This window comes from Lepidothrix coronata, unplaced genomic scaffold, assembly GCF_001604755.1.
Source record: "Lepidothrix coronata isolate B3197 unplaced genomic scaffold, Lepidothrix_coronata-1.0 Scaffold10, whole genome shotgun sequence".
NCBI lineage: Eukaryota > Metazoa > Chordata > Aves > Passeriformes > Pipridae > Lepidothrix > Lepidothrix coronata.
In genome coordinates this window covers 8604913-8626418 of record NW_016690190.1, presented here as the reverse complement: position 1 = coordinate 8626418, position 21506 = coordinate 8604913, and the positions used below count along the sequence as shown (strand labels likewise).

The window sequence follows — 21506 nt, the reverse complement described above, 5'->3', positions numbered from 1 at the left end:
AGGGTTTAAGTGACAGAGTTCTTGCTCTACTGCATCAGTCCATCTTCACAGCTTGTGCCAAGCTCTGTGCTGCCATGGCCACATTGTGAGTGGGACCTGACCTGACCACTTTAAAGCCAGGTCAAGTTTCTTTATGTTACACTACACATCGGCCTTGGTAGTGTAACATAATACCAGAAAGGTGATGTCTATCCCACCTTTTACCAATCAAATGTTTCTTCAGCTACTACACATTGACTAGAATACTCAGCCAATGATTTGAAGAAACAGTGAAATTAAAGATAAGGTCCAAAATATGTTAAGTTTCCCATTTTTGGATGGTTTTTTTCCTTTTTACGTTTTACTTGCTAAATGAATTCTCCCCTACCCTATTTTTTTTCTTGAATGTTTGTCTGTCTTACTCTGTATTCCATTCCTGTGGCTTTCTTTGAGTTTCCTTTACTATTTTATCTTTCCTCCTTCGTCCCATTTTCCCTACAACCTGCATGCAGCAACCTGTCCTGCCTTATCAAGAACGTGTTCACAACCAGCCATCCAGCAGACGAGAGCAAGGCCGTCTTGCTCCCATACCCCAGTGGAAACAGGTAAAGAAACTGATTCTAAGTACAATGCATTGCCTGCACCCAACACCAGCTATCACTGTCGTGTTTTTAAACCAGTCCTTTTCCAGCACCTTGTCCAAGTCCATTATTTTAAATAATTTAACTTTCAGTGAATAAAGTCAACATCTCCCTTCGGTAGTGATGCACGGTTTAATGTTTCAAAAGGATTTAATCAAATCTTCCCTGCCCTCTTATGATGGTTTCAACTTACCAGGGTTTCAGTGGATGCTGCAGCAGAAATTTTTGCTACAGGATTTCTAGATTCTTCTGTTAGAAAGAAAAATGAAAACATGCAAGCAATTTTGGCAACCCATGAGGTAAAAGGTGTCATACCATCTATGATTTTAAAGCTCTTCCTTGGCATAACTAGTAAAATTGGTTATCAGTTTTGCTATTCATATGCTAAATCTTATGTGTTCTGTACTGGCAAGAGACTTTACTGTGGTTTCCCTTTCTTTTATGCCATATGGAGCTTTCTTTGCCAACTTCTCACCCTCATTGCATTGCAGATTCCCATCTTATTGTGAATTCAGTAAATTTCAGGTTTTCTGCCCCAGAGGTTTTCAAAATAGGGATCATCAGCAGAAAAATCGACAGGTATCAAATTTTATTTTCTCTCCCTTGTTTTGGCCCATTGTCATTGCTTGTGCTTTTCTTGCAGCCACAGACTTTCCAAAGTTAAGGCTTGTGACAGATGATCTTTTTAGGCAGATAGGGATACTTATCTCACTGACTTCCTCTGCTTCCACTGTTTCTCTGTGCAAGTGGCCTCCTCATGTTTCTCAGAGTGCTGAGAGGTATTTTTAAGGCAGCCATAATTTGGAAAAATATCTGCGTCTTCCTGGCTGTGGTTTAATCAGAGCATACTTTGGAGTCAAGAGGAAGAAGGCACCACTGGGTTTGGAAATCCACTGTTCTGCATGAATATGGATTCATGGTGACCTTCATGTTTGGGGTGTATTCAACACAGTTAATGCTGCATGTCATGACTGGTGCCATGATCTAGAAGGTTTCTCTCCAAGGAAGAAGACCTAAGCCAGGGGAATTATTGTTAGTAGAACTGTCAAGACATTTTGGTTTCCTGACTCAGTGTTTGTTCTTCTACCTTCTGTCTCATCAAAATCTTCTTTATAGGCTAATGAGCGCTTTCAGATGGATGCACATCATCCATGATTGAGGAAAATTTAATTTTTTAAGGATACTTACCAAGTAAAGAGGAAAAAGAAAAAAACCCTGATACCAAAAAGCCATACAATATGAAGTCAATTGATGAGCACTGCTTATGTTACCTCCCAAAAAAAAAGGAAGACTGGATTGCACTGGCTGTCTCTTTCTGTTCAAGCAAATGAAGTTTTGTGTTTTAGCACTTGGAAAATATCACATTTGAGCAGTCTTGAGATTCCTATTTGAACCTGCTGTTGAAACTTTATGAAGGCTTTATAATTAACCTTTATAGTGAAACAGAAGAAGTTCTTATTGTCATCCTTCTGTAATTGGTTAGAAAAAAAGGATGAACTTTTGTTTCTTGCTTTTAATAGCATTTTCTCCTCATCAGAGAGCAGTTTGTTGTTCCTGTGTTTGTTTTTGTTTTTACCTGCACTACACAATTTTAAAAAAAGACAAAACAAAAGGAAGGAAAAAAATCTCTGCTCTCCTTCAACATTGATAGCATCTCTTTATAGGCAGCAATGTAGGGCATATCTTTAAAAATCTTTTTGTAGCAGTTTTTCTTTCAGAGGGCTTAAATTATTTTGTTCCATGCTGGCAATGATTGCCTTGTGTGGATGATTTCCCTTTCAAGATTACACATGGAGATGATCTTTCCTTGATGGGCTTTACTGCGTCAATAGAAGATGATTGATTCTTGGGTCCAAATTTCATACTGAACTTGCAGTGCTTTTAAAATGGAGAAGCGTAAAACTGAGTCTCAAGGATGCAAAAACCCAACCGAGAGAGTTCCTGTTCCAAAGGTGCTCACCTGGAGAAGTGAAGAACATTGGTTACCTTCATTCAAAAGCCATGGACACATATAGAACCATTTATTCTTGACTGATCAAAGATGAGCTGAGGTGGAAAGCCATCCACTGGGCCAAGCAGCCAGCTTTGCCAAACTTGGACAGCAATCCATCCTGCAGGAAGTTGCTGCTGGAGCAGCCCCTCGGCTGGCTGCTGAGACTCGTAACTGCGGTTTCTTGCACACAGAATGTGTCAGTGGTGGGACTGCACCTCTTGATGGTACTGGAATGGCTTTCTGCAGTGACATTGGGCACTTTAAAGCTGGCCTTAAAGCTATTTCCTGGGCTACAGACTGCCAAGGGGGGAGTTGGTGCTGGGTACCAGTACATGTCACAGGACATGCTGTACAGGATTAGTATTGCTCCTGACAAGTCCTTTAGGAGGATGTATGTTTGCTAGAAAGAGCTGTTCATGAAGCTATTGGAAAGTTGTTTCTCTCATTTGGCACAGGAGTTGAGGTTCATGAGCAGAAACTTCTGTTACTGACTGTTAGATATATCATATAGCAAATGCTTTCTACTGAAGAGTGCTTTGAAGAGGAGGAGCAAAAGAGTTCCTAAGGGGACAAAGGGTGATGTGTTATTGAGGGAAACCACAGGTTTCTTAGGACATGAAGTTGAGATCCTCGGGGCTCTTTGACAGAAGGGCAGTTATGTGATTGACAGGTTTGGTCCTTCCTGTGTTTTGGGAACTGCATGGAAGAGGAAACTATACAGCAAAAGCATAAGAGTGATTGCAAGGGATAAACCAGAGGATATGCTCTGGGTTGGACCCACAGTTTTGATGGGAAATTTGCATCTACCTTGGGCTACTGCCTGGTAGTGTCTGTCAGATGGATTTCCTTAGCTGTATTTGCCTATCAGTTTAAATCTAGAATCTTGCTTTACCCTGGTATGAGGTGATTCACTGAGCTTGTTAGGCAGAATGCCTCTCTGTGTGTTGTATAGGTGGGGTAGGGGTGGTTGCTACAACAGAATTCCTAGAAGGAGTGACATCCTGGCAGAATCTGCTCTGAAGCGCTTTTTGCTTTCATCACAAGACTTAAATGGTGTCTCTCTGGGGAAGGCTAAAGAGCAAGTGGCTTAGAAAACCTCACCAGTCTGCTCCTCAGCATTTAGTGTGGCCTGCATTCCTTGTGAATTGGATTATAAAGTTTGATTTATTGAGCTACACTTTGAGAATATTGACCTGTGTTGTCAAAATTCAGTTCATGTTCTTATGAGCACCTCAGCAGCAGCTACTGATGCATGAAGATACTGTGAAGTGTATGTGCACAGTGGAAATGTGTGTAATTTCCTTATATGATAGTAAAGAAAAATGTGATTTTCTTATATGATGGTAGTATCTCCTAAAAAGGCTGGGTTGTATTTCATGGCATGGAGGTTAATCTCCTCAAATGAATGCCTTCTTGTATGAGATCATGTTCTATTGCTTTCTGAGCCATTTTGGCTGCTTTTGGGAAATAGCATCTCATCGGGGATCATAAAAGCATTGAAAGCCATATGGTCTATCCAGAAGAGGATGTAACTGGACATGGTACTGGAGACAAGCCTTTTAAACTGAATTTTGTCATGGACTTCCAGACTCTCAGCTTATGGCCTTCAGCAGTTTTCTGCTATAGCTTCCTAGATCTCCTGTCAACAGCAACTTTTGTGTGTAATACATAAGCTTAGATCACTGATGTGTAGAAAGACACTTATAAGATGGAGATCCCATGTCCTTTGGTGCACATCTTTTCTGCTTTTAGAGATCTGATGCGTATTCTTTTGAGATGATTCCCTAAAGTGTGATAAAGGGCAGTATTACAAACTTTTCAGTAACTTTGTTGGAACTGTTTCTGGAAGATATGCCATGACCGAGATGACCACAGAGAGCAAGAGCTGAAATGTCAACAGAAGAGAACTTGCAACGCCAATGATTTCTGCAAATACTGCTTTTTAAACTTAGATTTCTTATTTAAATCTGTTGATGTATTTTTCCTCTTTCCTACAGTCACCCTTGACTTTGCATGCTCAGAAATACATCCTACTGGAGGACTGAACACGTATCTCATATACCAATACAGTGTTATATTCTGAAGTCTGCCTTGGAAAAATAAGCAAGTTTGTGAAAATTTTACCATTTGAAATGCCAACTTGGCCATGGTCAGATGAAAACCCATGAGCAGCTCTGTGATTGAGAATGTTACCATCCTTTCAGCTAGAAATTAGTGACTTCATAGATGAGCCTTTTGAAAAAACATATGAATATTCTTCATCCACTTCAATGCAAAGTCATATGTTTTAGTTTAAGCTGCTTGTAGCATCTGTTTGAAATAGAAGAGTTGATTATTTATTTACTTCTTTTGCTGAAAGGGAAGAGAACACCCAAACAGATGTTAGTGCCAGCTCAGCTGCAAAGGCAGTAATGAACATCTGTAATTCCTTTAAACCACGTGCAGTTTCTTTGGAGACTCATCTAACAGTGGCTGTAGGGACACAATGTTTTGTTTTTCACAGTGCAACCATTTCCAGATATGCTCTGGTGAGAACTCAAAAGAAAAGGAAATATCAGGCAGAAGATACATTAATAAACAAGAAGTGGTGGAGAAAAGACTGTACATAATAAGGAGGTACAGCACTAGAAGGGCATAAAATTGAGGACTTGTATGTGCAATTGTGCAATATTCAGACTATTAGATACAGCTACATTTTGGCTATAAACCAGCTGTATTTCTGTTCTGCTAGAATGTAGTACAGCTTAACTTAAAAATGGTTTAAAGATGGTTTAATATCTGGAAGTTTAAGAAGAGGGATCTGAAGCTGAGGACAGAATGCTATGACTTGAATTGTATTACTAATGAACTGCAAGCCAGAGTATTTAGGTCAACAGGATGGATATTTTTAAACATTGCCAGGCAAAGCAATAAGTAATTTTTCATGAAGCAGAGAGAGCAGTCCAACTGTGCTGTGTAGGGTTCCAAGTTTTGCCTTTCACTGGTTGTAAGACCTTGAGTCAGAAGCTGTTGGTTTAATTGATTGATATAAGTCTGTGTTTGGCTGTGATCATGTGGCTCTGCATAAAAAACTTGGGTCCCTAAGCTTCAGATAAACTGTGGCTTTTGGTCATTCGTGAGAGGTGTGAGCTTGGGTCACAGTCTCTCAGTTCATGTGTTACCAAACCAGAGGTAATGTTATCTCCTTTCTACCATTATTATGAATTTTTTTTTCTTTTTCTGTTTTAAAAAAAGATGAGGCATAAGGAACGTTCTCGGACCTGCCCCAAAAAAGTGATCATGCTCTCTTCCACTCCATCTTCCTCTCCACCGTATCCCAGGCAGCAGGTGATTCCCTCTGCATGCTCTGTCCCTTTCTCTTCATTGCTGCTTGTACAAGTGACTAGATCAGTTACCAGATATCCCATTTACAAAGAGATTTCCAATTTTCTTTTTTTCAGATGCTGATAGGGCTTTCTCAGCCTCTGAGGTTAGAAACATAGGGCAGCATTGTCTCACTGGAAACATGGAGAGGCTCCACTGGAGACTCAGATTTTGCTATAGGCTAAATTTTAATTACAGTAGCCTTTCTTGGTGTTAAGATACAGCAAAGTAGAAAAGAAGTGTTTGGAGTAATGGAGGGAAAGAAAATGAAGCTTTACTCCATCTCCACTCTTAATTTAAATTTTCAACTCAAAATTTGCCCTTGTATCCATAAAACTTTTTTAGAATTATTTGTATGAAGTGCTTTTCTGGCGTGTTGTAGTGGCCTGCACATGTCCACTGTGGTCCTTCTCTTTCCCCCACACTCACAAGAGTTTGTGTTCAGTCTGTCTGACTTTGAACCTGGAGCAGTGATAGCTGTTTTGAGCCAGTACGTAAACATGCATCCAGATATTTGTGCACGTGTATTTGTTGTCCTAGTTAAATGTTACCTGAAATCCTTTAATATTTGTCTCTTCTTGTAATTGTCATTGTGCTTCTTTGAGTTGTATTCCTTTTTTAATGTTTGTTTAATTTTCCTACTGCCATAATAAAATCCACTCCTTTCTGATCAATCCTGAACTACTATTGAGGTCATAAAAGGTAGCTGAAGTTCCATTACTTCATATAAAGATTATACAAATGAATTTCCCCATAGATAGAGAATATTTCTTTGCTGAACACTTGTATGCCCATAAACTCTGTAAGGGCATGTTACCTTTTAGCAGAGTAGGCAAGTTTTATTCTTTGTCATAAATTTTGACTTGCCTTATTGCTGTGATTTCTCAGAGTAATTACATGTTGCACTTTATCTGGTCTAATTATTGTCAGCCTCCAGAACACACATTCTTTGCTGCCTCTGTGGTCTGCATCTGCACAACAGGTCAGGACTGCTTACTGATCCCATTTGAACCTGTCCTAACAAAAAAGGTGGTTGGTTTTCTGCCACACTGAGGACAGTGGACAGTGCAAGGAAGGATACGGGAACGGACATCGAGGTAGAGTGGGTGGGGAAAGCCCTTTTCATTAGCAAAACCTGCATTTCGACTGGAGCATGACATTATCAGATGATGTCCATAAGCTTGCTGCCTTCCTCTTGTCAAAATCCTTTGAGAACTTTGGGGGATATGTTTTATGAAAGAAGAAGGGTTTCCCCCAAGCTTACCAATAGAGAAACTAAGGCAGTTAAATGCTGAGTTTTGTTTTCTAATCTATAGCATGGGGATTCATTTTCCATATAGAGAAATTTGCTTTCAGTCACTAAGGATCTGGCAGCTCTGTATTTTCTTTCCCTTGCCTCTCCAAGTGTTTGTTTGTCCTGTGTCTTTTTGGTTGCCTAGTTCAGTCATGAGAGCCAGCTACTGCTGGGTTCAAGTGTACTTTGATCATTTTCTATGTTGTATCCCACAGAAAATTTTTTTGCCTGCCTTCTTGCTCAAAGAAATAATTAAAAGAAAAATCAGTCTTCCTTCTTTTAACTCTCAGGAATTTTTACCCTCTGTGTTACAGAACTGATCTGTTAGACTCAGTTGAGTAGTCTTCTTCTGGAGACATTCTTTTTTCCTTAGGAATGATTTCTTTTCCTGAAATTATCTTGGCTCAAGCCTCATAGCAAGTCAGACAGATGTGTCCTTGTTACTCTGTCTCTTAAAACCTCTACCTCTGCACATCTAATGCATTCATTCTGCCACTTCTTTTAAACTCTTCATTTCCTTCCTTTGAACTAACTTCACGGTATGAGTTATATTGAGTGTCTTTCATTCTTTATTGTACTAATTTCATTACATTATGTTACTATATTGTTGTTTACTGACCTCATATGAATATATACTTCAAAAAAAAATTTCTCTACAGGAGCCAACTTGTTATTGCCAGGTTTAGAATATACTTAATAAACTGTTCTGCTGTTGTTACAGCCTCTCTTCTACCTGCTTTATAAAAAAAAAAAATCAGATGAAGTGTGTTTTGATTAGGAGGTTGGTCTGTGATTGTTTTTAAGCTCATAATTTGTTGCCTGCAGAGATTCAGGGAACCTGGTGCCGGCTATCCTGGGGAGCAGAGTCCCAGACAGGAAAGGGTAAAGAGCATGAGCAAATGGCATGGACACTGATGACACAAAGCTGTGGTGGATGTGTGCAATGATGACACAAAGCTGTGGTGGATGTGTGCAATACAGAGAGCAAATATACTGGGTGGTGAAACACACTTATCCTAATGCTGCTGTTAACACGCTGGAACTGCTGAGAGTCATTTAGGAGCGATCCTTTCTCTGTGATACCCACGTAAATGCATAACAAGCATTCATCAACAGTGTGTTATATGCTTTTATTTTGCCTTAGATCTAGCACTTGAGCTCTTCTCATTCTCCTTTTCCTCTTACACCTCTTTAGCGAAGTATGCTGTGGCTGTAGCAGAACAAGAAGAGTTATGTTTAGTGCTAATTCATGCGAACGTGGTTGCATTGTTTTCACCGCTTGCTTTCTGGATGGTTAAACAACTGGCATTCCATCTTGCCTCCTACAGGCCAAAGTAAAACGAAAAATGATGAGGCATTATTTAGTATAGAGACTTTGAAGCCTTCTTAACAATGAAATATTCAACAGTCTGTCTGAATGGCTCAGTATTATACAGAAGCATGGGAAAAGAAAAGATGGGCACTCAAAAGGATCGGTTGATTTGAATTCATATTGACAAATTAATTGACATTCCAGTAAAGGCTTTGAATGAATTAAGTCATAAGTGGTAGCCAGCAATAAAACCGTTGCAACTTTCAGAATGTGTTCTAACAAAAGCCTCTTGTGGGCCGAATGTTTTCTGACAGGCAACAGAAAATGAATACGCGTGTCTGCAGCGACACAGAAGCCCACAGCTTTGTAATAGGCCCTAGTTTTATTGAAAATGATCTAGTAGGAAGGAGTAGGTGGAACTGAAAGCAGCTTGAAAGTAGAGAGTATTATTAATGCATCTGAACGGGAAAAATGTTTCTCGTAAACTGGGTGTGAACCCAATTTTCTGTTGTGCATTAGAGGACAAGAAACAATACAAAGCAGTACCCTGGCATTCTTGACAGATCAGACCTGAGGTTTCTTGATGCACATGTTTGTAGCTCCTGGTCCGTTTGCTTTTGTACTCTACAAACAAATTAGCTGAAGTCTGTGTGATACTGCAAGTGATACTCCTGCTTTATACAGCAGGTCACAAGTCAGGTCTTTTTTCCATGTCACCAAGTTCACCACACAACAGTTTAGGAAGGTTGATATGAAAGACCAGAATAGCAGAGGTGTCAAATATTGTGCCTGTGGTGTGTTGACATGGTAGTGGAGTAAGAACAAGTAGGACAGTGAAGTTGCAGAAGTAAAACTGGCAGCTTCTGTGAGTATTTGGTTTTGCTGTTCTTAGCTTCAACCAGCCAGGCTCATTGAAACATCCTCTCTTTGGCATGTAGAGCATTCACTTTGCATATACCACCATCTTTAGGAAATTAGTTCATTCCCTTCTTTATGAGAACTGAAGGACATTACTTGAAAAATATGTGACTGTGCACAAAGTCTGAGAAACAAATAAGTACAGGTTTAGATATTTAAAGGAGATCCTTGAGAATGGAGAACTATGGGGAAATAAACTGACAAAGAAGCTCCTCTGTGCATGATAAAACCACATTTTTAAATTATTTTTTGATGGTAATGCCAGAGAGAGAGGCTATGCGCTTGTTTGGTTTTGGCTGCAGCGGGTCCTAGAGGGAGAGTTGTGAATAACAACTAAATCTACTGTTTTTTCTTGCCCTTGATGGTCAAAATGTAGCACTTCATTAGGGCAGTAGACAATGGGGAAAAAGTCTTCACATGAGAGCTCCTCTTGCTGTTCTGCATGCGAATGTCATACCTTTTTGGCTGGCATTTTGGTGTCTCTTCCTTTTGGGGCTTTCTTTTGCTGTTTTATTTACTTCCTCCCTCCTTCCTCGTCTCACAGAGATCTCCTCGTTTATTTTCTGGTGACCAAGTGCCTGAGAATGTTGAGCAAAGGGCATGTCAGCTGGCTGCCCTCCTGGAGTCCAGACGTGCAGTGAGGCATCAGGTGATGACAGCCCTGCCTATCTGGTGTCCTGTGTCAGTGCGGGATTCTGGGTACAGGTGAAATCTGGGGTCACAGGGAAAAATTCACCAAAATACAATGGCCACTGCTCTACAGTCATGTGGTTAAAACGACAGCCGAGTCTATTTTGTGTAGTGTTTTCATCCGACTTGCCAGTTCTTAGCTGTCTCCTTGCCTGGTGAGGGACAGTGTTTCTGTTCCTCAAAATGCAATATAAAAAATAAAGTAAAAGCAGCCTCTAAACTTAAGCATGTAGATGCTGAAAACCAGCTGGGCTCCAGATCAAATCATCTCACAGTGGTCATTTACCAGTCAGCTGCTCACAGATTTACTTTCTTCTGGAAGCAAGAACATTCACATTTTCCAAGCATTATTCCTGGCTCCGAAGTACTACTTTTGTGTCCATGCTTCCTGCATAGTTATTTCCAATGGTAGAGCTGGCAGCTTGTGTGGGTTTTCTTTGATTCCAGTATACTCTTCTGTTTTGATTTGGTTTTGTGCTTAATTTTCTCTCCAGTGTGTTGTCTTTGGGATATGGGAATGTGCCAGTATGAGCTGGGGTTCTTTAGTTGCTTCCCCTATTTCTGTTTTCAGTTACCTTCAGCAGCATTTGGCAAACTGCAGAGTACTTTTGGAAAACACCATCTACAAAAGTGATTTTTTTTTATTATTTTCCATAACTTATTGTTTTGAATTAACCATCTAAAATCAAGGTGTCTTCATGAGCTGGAGCATAAGTAGTCCCAGAATGTTTGCTGGTGGGCATAACTTTTCCAAGCCATGCTGAAAGGAAATTTATAGCTTCTAGGTCACTTTTCATTGCTGGGGTTTTTTTGGGGTGCCATCTTTACTGATGATTAAAGCCAGTGAAGCTGTTCTCTCAGAAGGAACAGTGAACATTTGGCTAGATTTGTGATTTGGGGACGTAGAACAAGATATGAAAGACTGAATGAGAAGACTGGTTTAAATGTAGTGGCACCTGTTTCCTAATGAGTGACACAACTGAAGATCTTGGGCATGATCCACAATGCTCATGTGCATTTTCTTATGCAGTTGAAATGATGACACAGAAATGAAGATCTAGACCAAAACATCTTGCTCCTGCCTTTTGTGTTGCTCTCTGGCGACTTTAAGCTCCTCTTGAGGGTGTAAAAGATTAACAGCATTGCAAAGCAAAGGTAGAAATTATTTTTGAAATTGTCTAATGTCTGCATTGTGCAGAATTGAAAAGGAGAGAAAATGGAGGGGAGACAGAGAGCACAAAGTAGAGGAAAGCATAGAGTGGGTAGGGCAGAGAGGAAAAAGAGGAAACAGATGTTGGAACACTGCGAGCAGTGATGGATTATGATGTGGGATGTAAGGGAAGAAAACAAGAAAAATAGTTTCGTAAGAGAAAGACAACTTAGAAAAGTAAGACAATTTCCAAGAAGAAATTTGATTAAATGTTGATGATCTTAAGTATGGAAAATTTGTGTATTAACAATTATATTTCTTTAAATTGGGGAAACTGTGAAAGCCAAGCTCTTTTGCATTTTGTCCAGTAAATTTAATTTTGAGGTTAGCCTATCCTAAGTGGCTAGAAGTAGATATTTTCATGGGTCATGCAGTTACATGACATTTATTTTTCCTTTTTATTACTAAAATCATAACTTTCTTTTCAAAGACAGTAAATTATTTGAAACTTGCATATTTTTTATTTCCAGACTATAATTTTTAGAAATGTATGGTTTCTACCAGTACTGCTGTTTGTCTGATACTTTCAGCTTTTGTTTTTTTCTTATTTGTATGACGTATTTTTTGTGAGAGGGGCATAATAATCCATAGAGATAATGACAAGGGTATATTGGAAGACCAAATTTTGGGTCCTTCTGTGAAGAACCAGTTTCAGAAGGATGCAGATTCTCAGATTGTGATTTATTCTTTGCCATTTGATAAGCAAGGGCAGTACATTATTTTATATTGACTCATTCTTTTTTTGTGTGATTTTTCTAATCTGCTTACACTAAATTTAAGGTTGGAAATTTGCTGCTAATTACAGGAAATGCATACAAGCTAATTTCTTTCTCTTCCACCCCCAGGAGAGTAGGCTTTTGGTTTATATAGTTAAAATATAGAAGAGGTCTCACATGGCCTGAAAGATGATCTTAGTGCCTTGGACCAGTAATAGAGAACGATGGGAGATACAGAAGAAGCAGAGGAAATTGATTTGGAATCTTTGCCAGTGCCTTAGTTGGTTGGGTTACAGGAGATTGGACATCTGTGGAAGTAGGTAACTGCTTCCAAATGGTCCTAAATAACTTAAAAGCTAATAAAAAGCAAATTAAGAATGACTTACTCTGCCTCGCTAGGGAGAAAGTGAAGATACACTGGATATTTTCCTACAAGAGTCTTTAAGAAATTGTTCTTGATGGTGGCCAGAGAAGCATGAGTGGTTTGTTTTTTGGTTTTGTTTTTTTTTTCATTTTCTCTTCTCTTCCCTCTGTAGCCATGTGTGATTGTTTTGACTTTCATTTTATTTTTTAGCCTGAGACTGAACCGTCTCGCCGATTCTTTGTTGACCAGTGGGAGCTCTCCCTTAGCCTCCGCTCTTCCAATCGCCCTTCCTCACCTTCATCCGACTCCCTCCGACAGGTAGCCTTGGCCTGGGGCATTGCCAGGTGCATCCAGCTGTGTTTGCTTGCCAAGGACACACCACGAGAGATGGCCAGGCTTGGCAATGCTTCACCTGCAGAACACAATATCTGTGCATAGCCATGCACAAATGAGAACCCGCTGGCAGCCTGTGCCCGGCACAGCTCGGTTCTTGTCAGCCATAAAGCAGTTTGAAGCTAAATGTGTTTAACATTTGGTGTAAGTGAAAAGCTTTTGGTACATCTCCCTCTCAAACCAGGTTTTTTTTGAGCACTGGTAGTCCTTCTGGCTTTGCAGTAAAGCTTTCTGGTTTTGCTTGCTGCTTTTGTTGAGGTTTTGGGCCGAATGGCAGAATGTGTTTGTGCCTATATGGTTAATGGACAGTGTGAAATAAAAAGTACTTTGACTTTCCAAAAAATCACAGAGAATTTGAACTAGTTGCAGTTGTCATACATGAACAGCAGGAACTTGACTTGACCTAAGCTGGAGTGGGTTCTTTTCCTGCTCTTGAAAATGCTGCAGAACGTTGTCTGTCTTGAAGGCTTTTGACCATGGGAAGAAAGATAAAATGCTTCATTTAAAACCCATTATTAGGCCAGGTGTGATATGTAGGAAAAAAGCAAAATAAATCAGAAACACACAACCCCAAATGAAAAATTCAGCAATTAAATTTCTCACTCCAGATAGTCCAAGGTATTGTGAGTTAATATTAACATATTCACTTTGTAAGCAGGGAACCTCATATGTGGTGGGAGAAACTGAAAGATCCTGAAGGATCTGCATTTAAGGTTGAATGAAAGTTTCAGATCAAAACTTGATCAGGGGAAACCTGATTCAGCTAAAAACATTTTTCCCATGGAAATGCTTGATCTATCATTTAAGAAAAGTTAAAGAGCCTCAAAGGTTTCTAGTCCTTTAAAGGAAAACAAAAACTCTTGGTCAAATCTACTATGATTGCCAGTTAAAGATCAGTGCTGAGGGAAATTTTACAAGTGAGCACCATTTTAAATGAAATACTTGACAAGATACAATATTTGTCATAGAAAGGCAACTCTGCATTTTTGTGTGCACACACTGGCTGAGGAAAAATATGGAACCTGGAAAATTTTGAAAGACAAATCCTTTGTTATTTCTTGCATATAGAAATACTGCAAGTGCTCTGCATTTTGGAATGGAATCAGTAGACAGGTAAAGTTCTTTCTGGGTAGAAATAAATCCTCAGTGACAAAGAACTTAAAGAATTAGAACTGTAGTGACAGCAGCAGTAATCTCTGGCTGAGCACTCAATTTTCCAAGTCTTTTTCCCCAAAGAAGTACCCATTCTGTGGCAAGATTCAGTTTTTGTGATGCTTCCTGCTGTTCTCATATCTGAACGTATGAGGTCTTAAACATTGCTGAAAGGCTAATAACCACACATATTAAATTGGCTATTAGTTGTGGGAAATAACTAGTGTGCTTCAAGCAAGTTGTGCTATACAAGTAAAAGGGGGGTTTGAGATACAACTATAGTCCTTCTATTATGCTTGATATTTTACACTTGCTAGAAGCTGGAGTGTCTCTCTGATCCTGTATTAGCTGAGTCTCCAGCTAGAAACGTTTCCTGTTCTGGAAAAGGAAAGTTGCTTGGCGTGCTCCTTGCTGCTCCGGGTCAAATGCGTGGCGTTTGCAGTGTGATTGAGCTAACATGGATGTAACCACATCATTTTCTTAACCGTGTCGTTATTGCCAACGGTTGTGTTTCCTGTGAAAAACACTTCCTCTGCTCCTGCAGTGATTGAACTTGGCTTGCAGACACTCATTTTGTACCCTCTAAGGTAACAGCCAACTTGCCTAGATTCCTCGGAATACTGGAGGGGTTTAGGTATCCAAAGTTACCCTGTCAGTCAGTATCCATGATGGAGAAAAGCCAAGTCATAAAGCCGTGTTCACAGTTGAACAAGTATGTGTTCCAGATGTATGCAGGTATGGCTTTAATGCATTGGATGAGGCTCTTCCATCTTTTTCCATATACACCTCTGTGTATTTTTAGCATTGCAAGAATTAATGTTTTTTGAATCACTGTGAGTTCCTTAATTAAGGACTTCTCCCTGCTCTGTGAATGCTCTGTAAATGAATTCGTCCCGGTTGCTGAGCATATAAATACATTTCTGCAATCAGTGTGACATGTCTTCTAAAAGATCTTTGTTTCTGATGCCAATTTTACCTGGAACCTAAAATCTTAACCTATATTTAGCCTCATCTTTTAGGAGTTTCTATTCTCAGGTTTCTGGGTGCAAAATACCCTATAAGTGAAAACAAGACCTGCTCCCTTCATCATCGTAGTATTTCTGGAGCATTTAGACAATTGCAAAATGCAGGTTTCCCTGTCCGTTCTTACAGGTGATCCTGGACTGGACTGGTGATTTCTGATGACACTGGCTTTGCTATTACTACTTGTCACTTCATATTGTCCACTGTCTTGGCATGATTTGACCTCTCTGCACTTTTTCACCACCTAACCTATCATCATTTCAGTTATTTTTTTTAATTTGATTTCTTTTTTCTTTTCCCACTTCACTATTGTTTTATCCAACCCATCTGGTAGAAGTACATAAAGATGTACACAGGCGGAGTGAGCTCATTGGCTGAGCAGATAGCCAATCAGCTTCAAAGGAAAGAGCAACCCAAAACCCTTCTAGACAAGAAGGAACTGGTAAGACCATGTGCCGAAGGTGATGCGTGTTTGTGATTAGATGTCCTGTAGATCTGAAGTATTGTGAATGTCCAGTTGTTACACCACTGATGGAACCTGTCGTAGCTTTGTGAAAGACTTTGTTTCCCTTTCTCCATCCACCCTCACTCTTGTCCTCATTTTCTTTGCCAAATATTTTAATCTAATCTCAGCGTCCAAGGATTGGGCAAAATTAGTTGAGAAACTGTCCGTAATACTTTTGCTTATTTCTGCTGCATTCTGGAGGAGATAATGATTTTGATAATGTAGGTCTAAGAATTGCTGGTTTGAAGGTTTTTCTAATGGTTTTGGCTTTCCATCATACATGCCTCCTAAAGTGATTTATTTCAAGGTCATCATTAATAGTACTGGTGTCCACTCATCCACCCAGAGCTTATTTTACTCCTGATTATATGTAGGCATGGAATCCTAGGACCCTTTTTCCTGGACGATAAGGTTAGTTTTTGGTGTCCTGGTTAAAACGGTGAATTATGTCCAAGAACTGCAGCATCTAGGTGCTCCTGTATCCACGTAAATGAAGAGACGATGGGACGGTGTGATCTTGGTGAGGCCGGACACAGGTGGATTTAGCCATCCCTGTTTCTGTCTAGGGCTCGCTCAAAAAGGAGTTCCCCCAAAACCTGGGAGGCAGCGACGTCTGTTACTTCTGCCGCAAGCGGGTCTATGTGATGGAGAGGCTCAGTGCTGAGGGCAAGTTCTTCCACCGCAGCTGCTTCAAGTGCGAGTACTGTGCGACCACCCTGCGCTTGTCGTCCTACGCCTACGACATCGAAGATGGTAAGAGAAGTTGCCTTTCTGCCAGAGTTCTCTTACCTGTCTTGGATCGTCTGTTGAGTGATTACAGCTCTTTTTTTTTTTTTTATTCCTTAAAAAATTATTGGGTGAGTTAGGGAAGAGAGTAACTCTTCCTGCTGTTCACCATCTCTCCAACTGTTGAAGCTTTATGGATTTCCTGTGGCCAGGTCATGCTGACAGCAAAATAACTGAGCTGGTAGGAATTAATTGAACTTTAATAACAGCTGCTAGAATGCAGAGAATCAAATAGTAGCTGGAGGCTTTGAAAGGGTTTGGAGGCTGAGTTTGAAAGCTAGACTCTTTACTCTTGTTTGACAGTTTTTAAATAAAACCCCTTAGTGTTTAATACCACTTAAGAGAAAATACCAAGTCTGAGAGAAATGTAGTCAGCTTGTTCTTCTTGAAGACATCGCAACTCAACAACTCTGTGTGTTTATTTTAGATGTACTAAAATAGGAACTTTATAATCAGGGACTACGATAATAGATCATTACAAGCTAAGTTCTGTTTATATAGCAAAAAGTGGAGCATCAGGGTTGCACAGAGGTGAGTCAGTGTTACAGAGAGAGTGGTGTTGAAGTAGTTACTGAAGATTCAGTAATGACTCATTTTCTATATCTGATAGACTAAGGAGGAAGGAATATGATTATAAAACTTGCTGATGACTCAGTTAATAGCATCTAACATGTGAAGAATTAAGAGAAGCTTCAGATATACTCTACAGGTCTGAGAAACTAGATAATGTGGCAGCAGATGAAACTCAATTTATCAACAAAGTGTGCATATTGAAAGTAATAATTGGAAAGCACCCATCACTTGTGAAATGTAATCTCCTTCTAAGAGTAGCAATATGTTGCAATCTTTGCTTGAGCAGTGATTGATAAAAATGTCACATTTTCTGAAGAAAAAATATGAGAAAGTATTTCAGATAAATGTTGATTTACATCAGCAGGTATGCCTTTGTTTTCTCTCACAGCTGCCTATCTTTAATCCTATCTCAATAGGAAAGTATGTGCAAAATGTTGTAAAACCATGTGACAGGTTAGGTGCAAAAGATTCTACTTGGAACATGATGGTATAGAAAACAAAGGTAACAGGAAAAAAAGTTTGTACCGGTAATTTTCCCTGCTCATTGGCAAACATGAAGATAAATTATAAACTGATATGCCACAGGATGAAAGTCCAAAATATTTTACTGCAAATGGAAGTGTTAACAAATTGATAGGTATCTGCTGCATGTAACTAGGAAGAATCTTTTTACATATACTGGGTGGAGTAATGGCCATGGAAACACTATCTAGGCTTAAGGGGCAAAAAGAACCAGAGTTATGTATTCATGATGCATTATATAATGACTTTAAGTAGTGGACTTGCTCGGTTGTGAAAAGTTGAGGAAACTTAGAATCATCAAACCAGACTCCCAATAAGGAATAGAAACCCCTTTATTTCTCGTTCAGAAGGTCAGCAGACTTGGCAGGCGAGTTTAAAGGGGCCAATGGTCATTTTGAAACCAGCACATAGAAGTAACATCTTTGCCAGTAATCAAAGTTGGGAAAAAGCATTTTTTTGAGCACTGCTGTTATTTTGGGCATTCACAAGTAACTGAAAACCTGACTATATGTTAAACAGTAACAGACTGGGCTCCTTTGTCAGTTGTATGGGCTGAAACAGTTTTTACCACCAGGTTTAGTGATTCCCTCTGCAAGCAAGCTTGTGTATGCAGTTATGGCCAGATAGTTCTCAGTGAAGCAAACACAGAGCTTGGGAGTTTCAGCACACTGATAGCATTGATTCTGAAATGATATTCCATGCCTAACAGTTGTGTGTGTGTATGAAGAGGATATGGCCAAACAGAAATATGTGGTATCTCGTCTAATCTCATCATTGTGAAAATTCAGCTTATATTTCAGTCTGAGTTTTCTTTGGGAGAAAAAAAAAACAAAGCTATACACACATTGTTGCTGTTCATGTAGCTGTTGGGAGTGATAAGCATTCTGCAGTGTTCTGCAGTCAGTGTCTGGTTGAAGGCTTCAAAGTCTGGGAATTTTTATCTAAGAGCTTTTCTGCTGTTGCTCATTTCAGACAGTCTTGGAGTGGTCTTTGGAAAGTGAAAATATTAAGAAATGCTTATTTAAGTAAAGACTTTTCAATAGATAATGTTTGTCACTTTTCCACCATAAAACAAAGAACTGTGCAAATACTAGCCTAGAGAAAGAGATGGAGGTCAAAATATATGTTGGGAATGCATTAGCAAAGCTCTAGGAATGGGATAGCAATAGGGGATGCTATGGGCTGCATATACCAAGCATGATACGCTGGCAAAGGTACAGTGGAAGATAATTACATGGCATCCATTTGCTGCTATTATTTGTATTATGGTGTTACTAGTGCTGCTTTGTCTTCCTGACAGTGCTCAGATACCAGTGAAAAACCTATCTAGACTTCTGGGGTGTTATTAAACCTCTAGTATCACAAAAGGTCTTATTTTTGAAAATGAAACATTGTTTGGTTGTCCCTTCTATGAGTAGACACTGTGCACTTTGAGGGATGGTTCTTTGGGAGTTAACACTGTCCTCACCCACTTTCCTCTGCTGGTTGTATTCATTCTTGCTTTTTCCAAAAGTGCTTCTGCCAGCTTTTCATGTGATGATTTCTTTGTTCCTCACACACTGCCGCATTGTTAGCATGTGATACCACACAAGCCTCACAGCTTTGCTTTGGTGTTTGATAGGATTTTAAACTAAATGGCTGTCAGGCACCCAATGGAAAGGAGGCTAGTTATGAGGGGGAGAGAGGAGGGCTGGAGTTAAAAACTTCAGATAGTGTTTGCCTCCCCTGTACAGTGAAGAAACTGGAGGGAGCAACAGGAATGGCAGCGGAAAATAAGTTGCAGTGAGATGGGCATTTATATTGTGCTAAACTCCTGTGTTCTCATTGCTGACCATCACTTGTGTTTTATCTGCAGGTAAATTCTACTGTAAGCCTCACTACTGTTACCGGCTCTCTGGTTATGCTCAAAGAAAGAGGCCAGCAGTGGGTCCTCTGTCAGGAAAGGTAACTCATTATTTTCATTTAACGTGTCGTGTTAATAGATTTTGATTCTTAACATTGAGAAAGTACATATGATGTTTTGGTGGGGGTTTTTTAAGTAGAAAAATTCAGAGTGCATTTAGTTACTTTTTTATATCATGAAAGCTTGCAGTTCTACAAATATTATTTAAAAGCACTTCCTGTACTTACTGCTTCTTTTTCCATGGTATTTATTATGAAATTCTGTACTATCCCATTCGAAACAGACTTTTGATTTGTTTTCTTATCAGCTGAAGTTCTTACTCAGTCCATGCAGAGACTATATGAATAGTGTTACCAGTTCTGGTTTTGCTTTGTTTCTCCATGGTTTTTCTTAAGATGAAACAAATTGTTTGCTTTTCCTTTGAAACATAAAGTTCTACCCCACTTGCATAAGCTATGAAGATCACTTACCTTCATTTCTGAAGGTTTTCTGTGTGTTAATGGGAACCTGTGTGAAAAGAAGGGATATCCCTTTTCCTACGCTATCGTAGTGGAAGCGTTTGTGCTTTAAATATGGGATGAAGACACACTGTGTATTACAGAAAAGTCTCTCAGCTTTTGTCGTTGCAATCCAAGGCACTTAATTTTTCTCCTCGAAACCCTTTTCAGTATTTTTACACTGAGAAAGCTGCATGCTGGTCTCTTAACAAGTTCTTTTTAGCTTGTATGCTGGAAACTGACCTTCTCCCTTAGATTATATTTTCCTTCATAGTAGTGCTGGTGCCTGTCTTTCTGCCTGTTCCTCAGTTTTTATTAGTACAAGCTGAAGCCGTACTCCTCCTTTACGGAAGGATAATGGAGCCATCCCAGCATATGTGCCGTACCTCCTGCCAAAAATAAAGACTAAAAACGGTACTTGTTTTATTTCCCAGAAGAGCAGACTTCAGGGATCTTACTGCTTTGACTTTCTTGGATATCCAGCTTGTTTTTTAGAGCTTTAATAAAGCCATAAATCGAGAAGGAACATACTTGGTTCAGACCTTGCCTTGTGCGATGGTTACGTGGGGTATCACAACTGCGAGCGGGACGCTCTCCTAGTTCAGCATGTTCGGTACTTGTAAAGTTTTCAATTCTAACATGAATTTAACTTCCCCCACGTTCTTCCAGGACAACAAGGGACCTCTGCAGGACGCCATGGCGAGTGATGGAAACGGACGGGCAAACACCATCCCCGCCTCAGCAGAGAGGGCCCCAGGTAGCTCCGCTTCCTTCTTTAGCAGGGTGGTGCAGTACTCGCTCGGCCTCTTGGGCAGAGTTAGGCTGGCAAGCCAGCGCCTGCAGAGCACAGTCTCCTCGATTGGGCACCAGGTAGCCCAGAACCCTCTGGACTCCTTTTTCATGTGTCAGCTGATGGCTTTTGGGGTTCCCTTTCTCTATGTCCAGTCAGAAGTTCTCATGCAGATCCTAGGGGAATTCTGTGGGCAGCCTGCTGACCAGTAAGAATTAACGTGACCCAGTTCTGAGCTGTGTAACTCGTGTGGTTTTTTGCGGTGCCATGTGAATTTTGTGTGTTACGTGAAAAATCTCAATATATTATTTTGCACTGTGGCTTTGGGGCCTAGATGTTCTCAGTCCTTTCAGGGGCATTATTCAAAAGAATTCCAGGAAAACACAGATGCTCAGTTGAGAGTCTCCTCTGAGTGGGCCCAGATAAAATCCCTGTAATGTATGCAGCAAAATGTTAGTGAAGTTAAAAGTTTTTCTGAAGCACTGGAATAGATCACAAACTGGATTTCTGTGTTTGCCTGAATTCTGGGTGTGGTTTCTTGTTCTCCCAAGCTTCTCTTCATTAATCTGGTACTTGAATGGGAAAGATCCCATTATCTCTGGATTGTGTCTCCTTTGGAATTCTGGGTGTCTGACAGCTAATGGGATTGGATTCCTTAAACCCCTTGAATTTCATGGTGCGGGCAGGTCATGGTGCTCTTCCCTCACTGCCAGTGTCTGTGCTGCTCCTGGCCGTGGCTTTGGAAATGGGGTGGTGAATGCGTGTGTCTTACTGTGAAGTAGTTTTGCCTTTTAACTTGAAATTCTAATTCCTTCTAACATGAGAGAAGTGTCTGTGCTACAAATGCTCGTTTGCCCAGCCCCGAAGTGCTCGTTTAGTGAT

General features: G+C 40.0%; 1 protein-coding gene across 6 annotated transcripts in view; it reads left to right on the top strand.

Moving 5' to 3' along the window:
* The window catches only part of MICAL3 (microtubule associated monooxygenase, calponin and LIM domain containing 3), a 168015-nt gene that overhangs the window by 77047 nt on the left and 69462 nt on the right, over positions 1-21506 (top strand). For 4 of the 6 annotated variants that reach the window (XM_017804703.1, XM_017804708.1, XM_017804705.1 and 1 more), the window contains exons 17-19: positions 16120-16306; positions 19290-19378; positions 20504-20591. In XM_017804703.1, coding sequence (XP_017660192.1) covers positions 16120-16306; positions 19290-19378; positions 20504-20591 — 364 coding nt within the window. Of the gene's footprint in view, positions 1-491; positions 585-5847; positions 5941-8095; positions 8153-10044; positions 10150-12690; positions 12799-15382; positions 15491-16119; positions 16307-19289; positions 19379-20503; positions 20592-21506 lie in introns of all 6 variants that reach the window. The other 2 variants (XM_017804706.1, XM_017804702.1) reach the window with 2 other exon arrangements.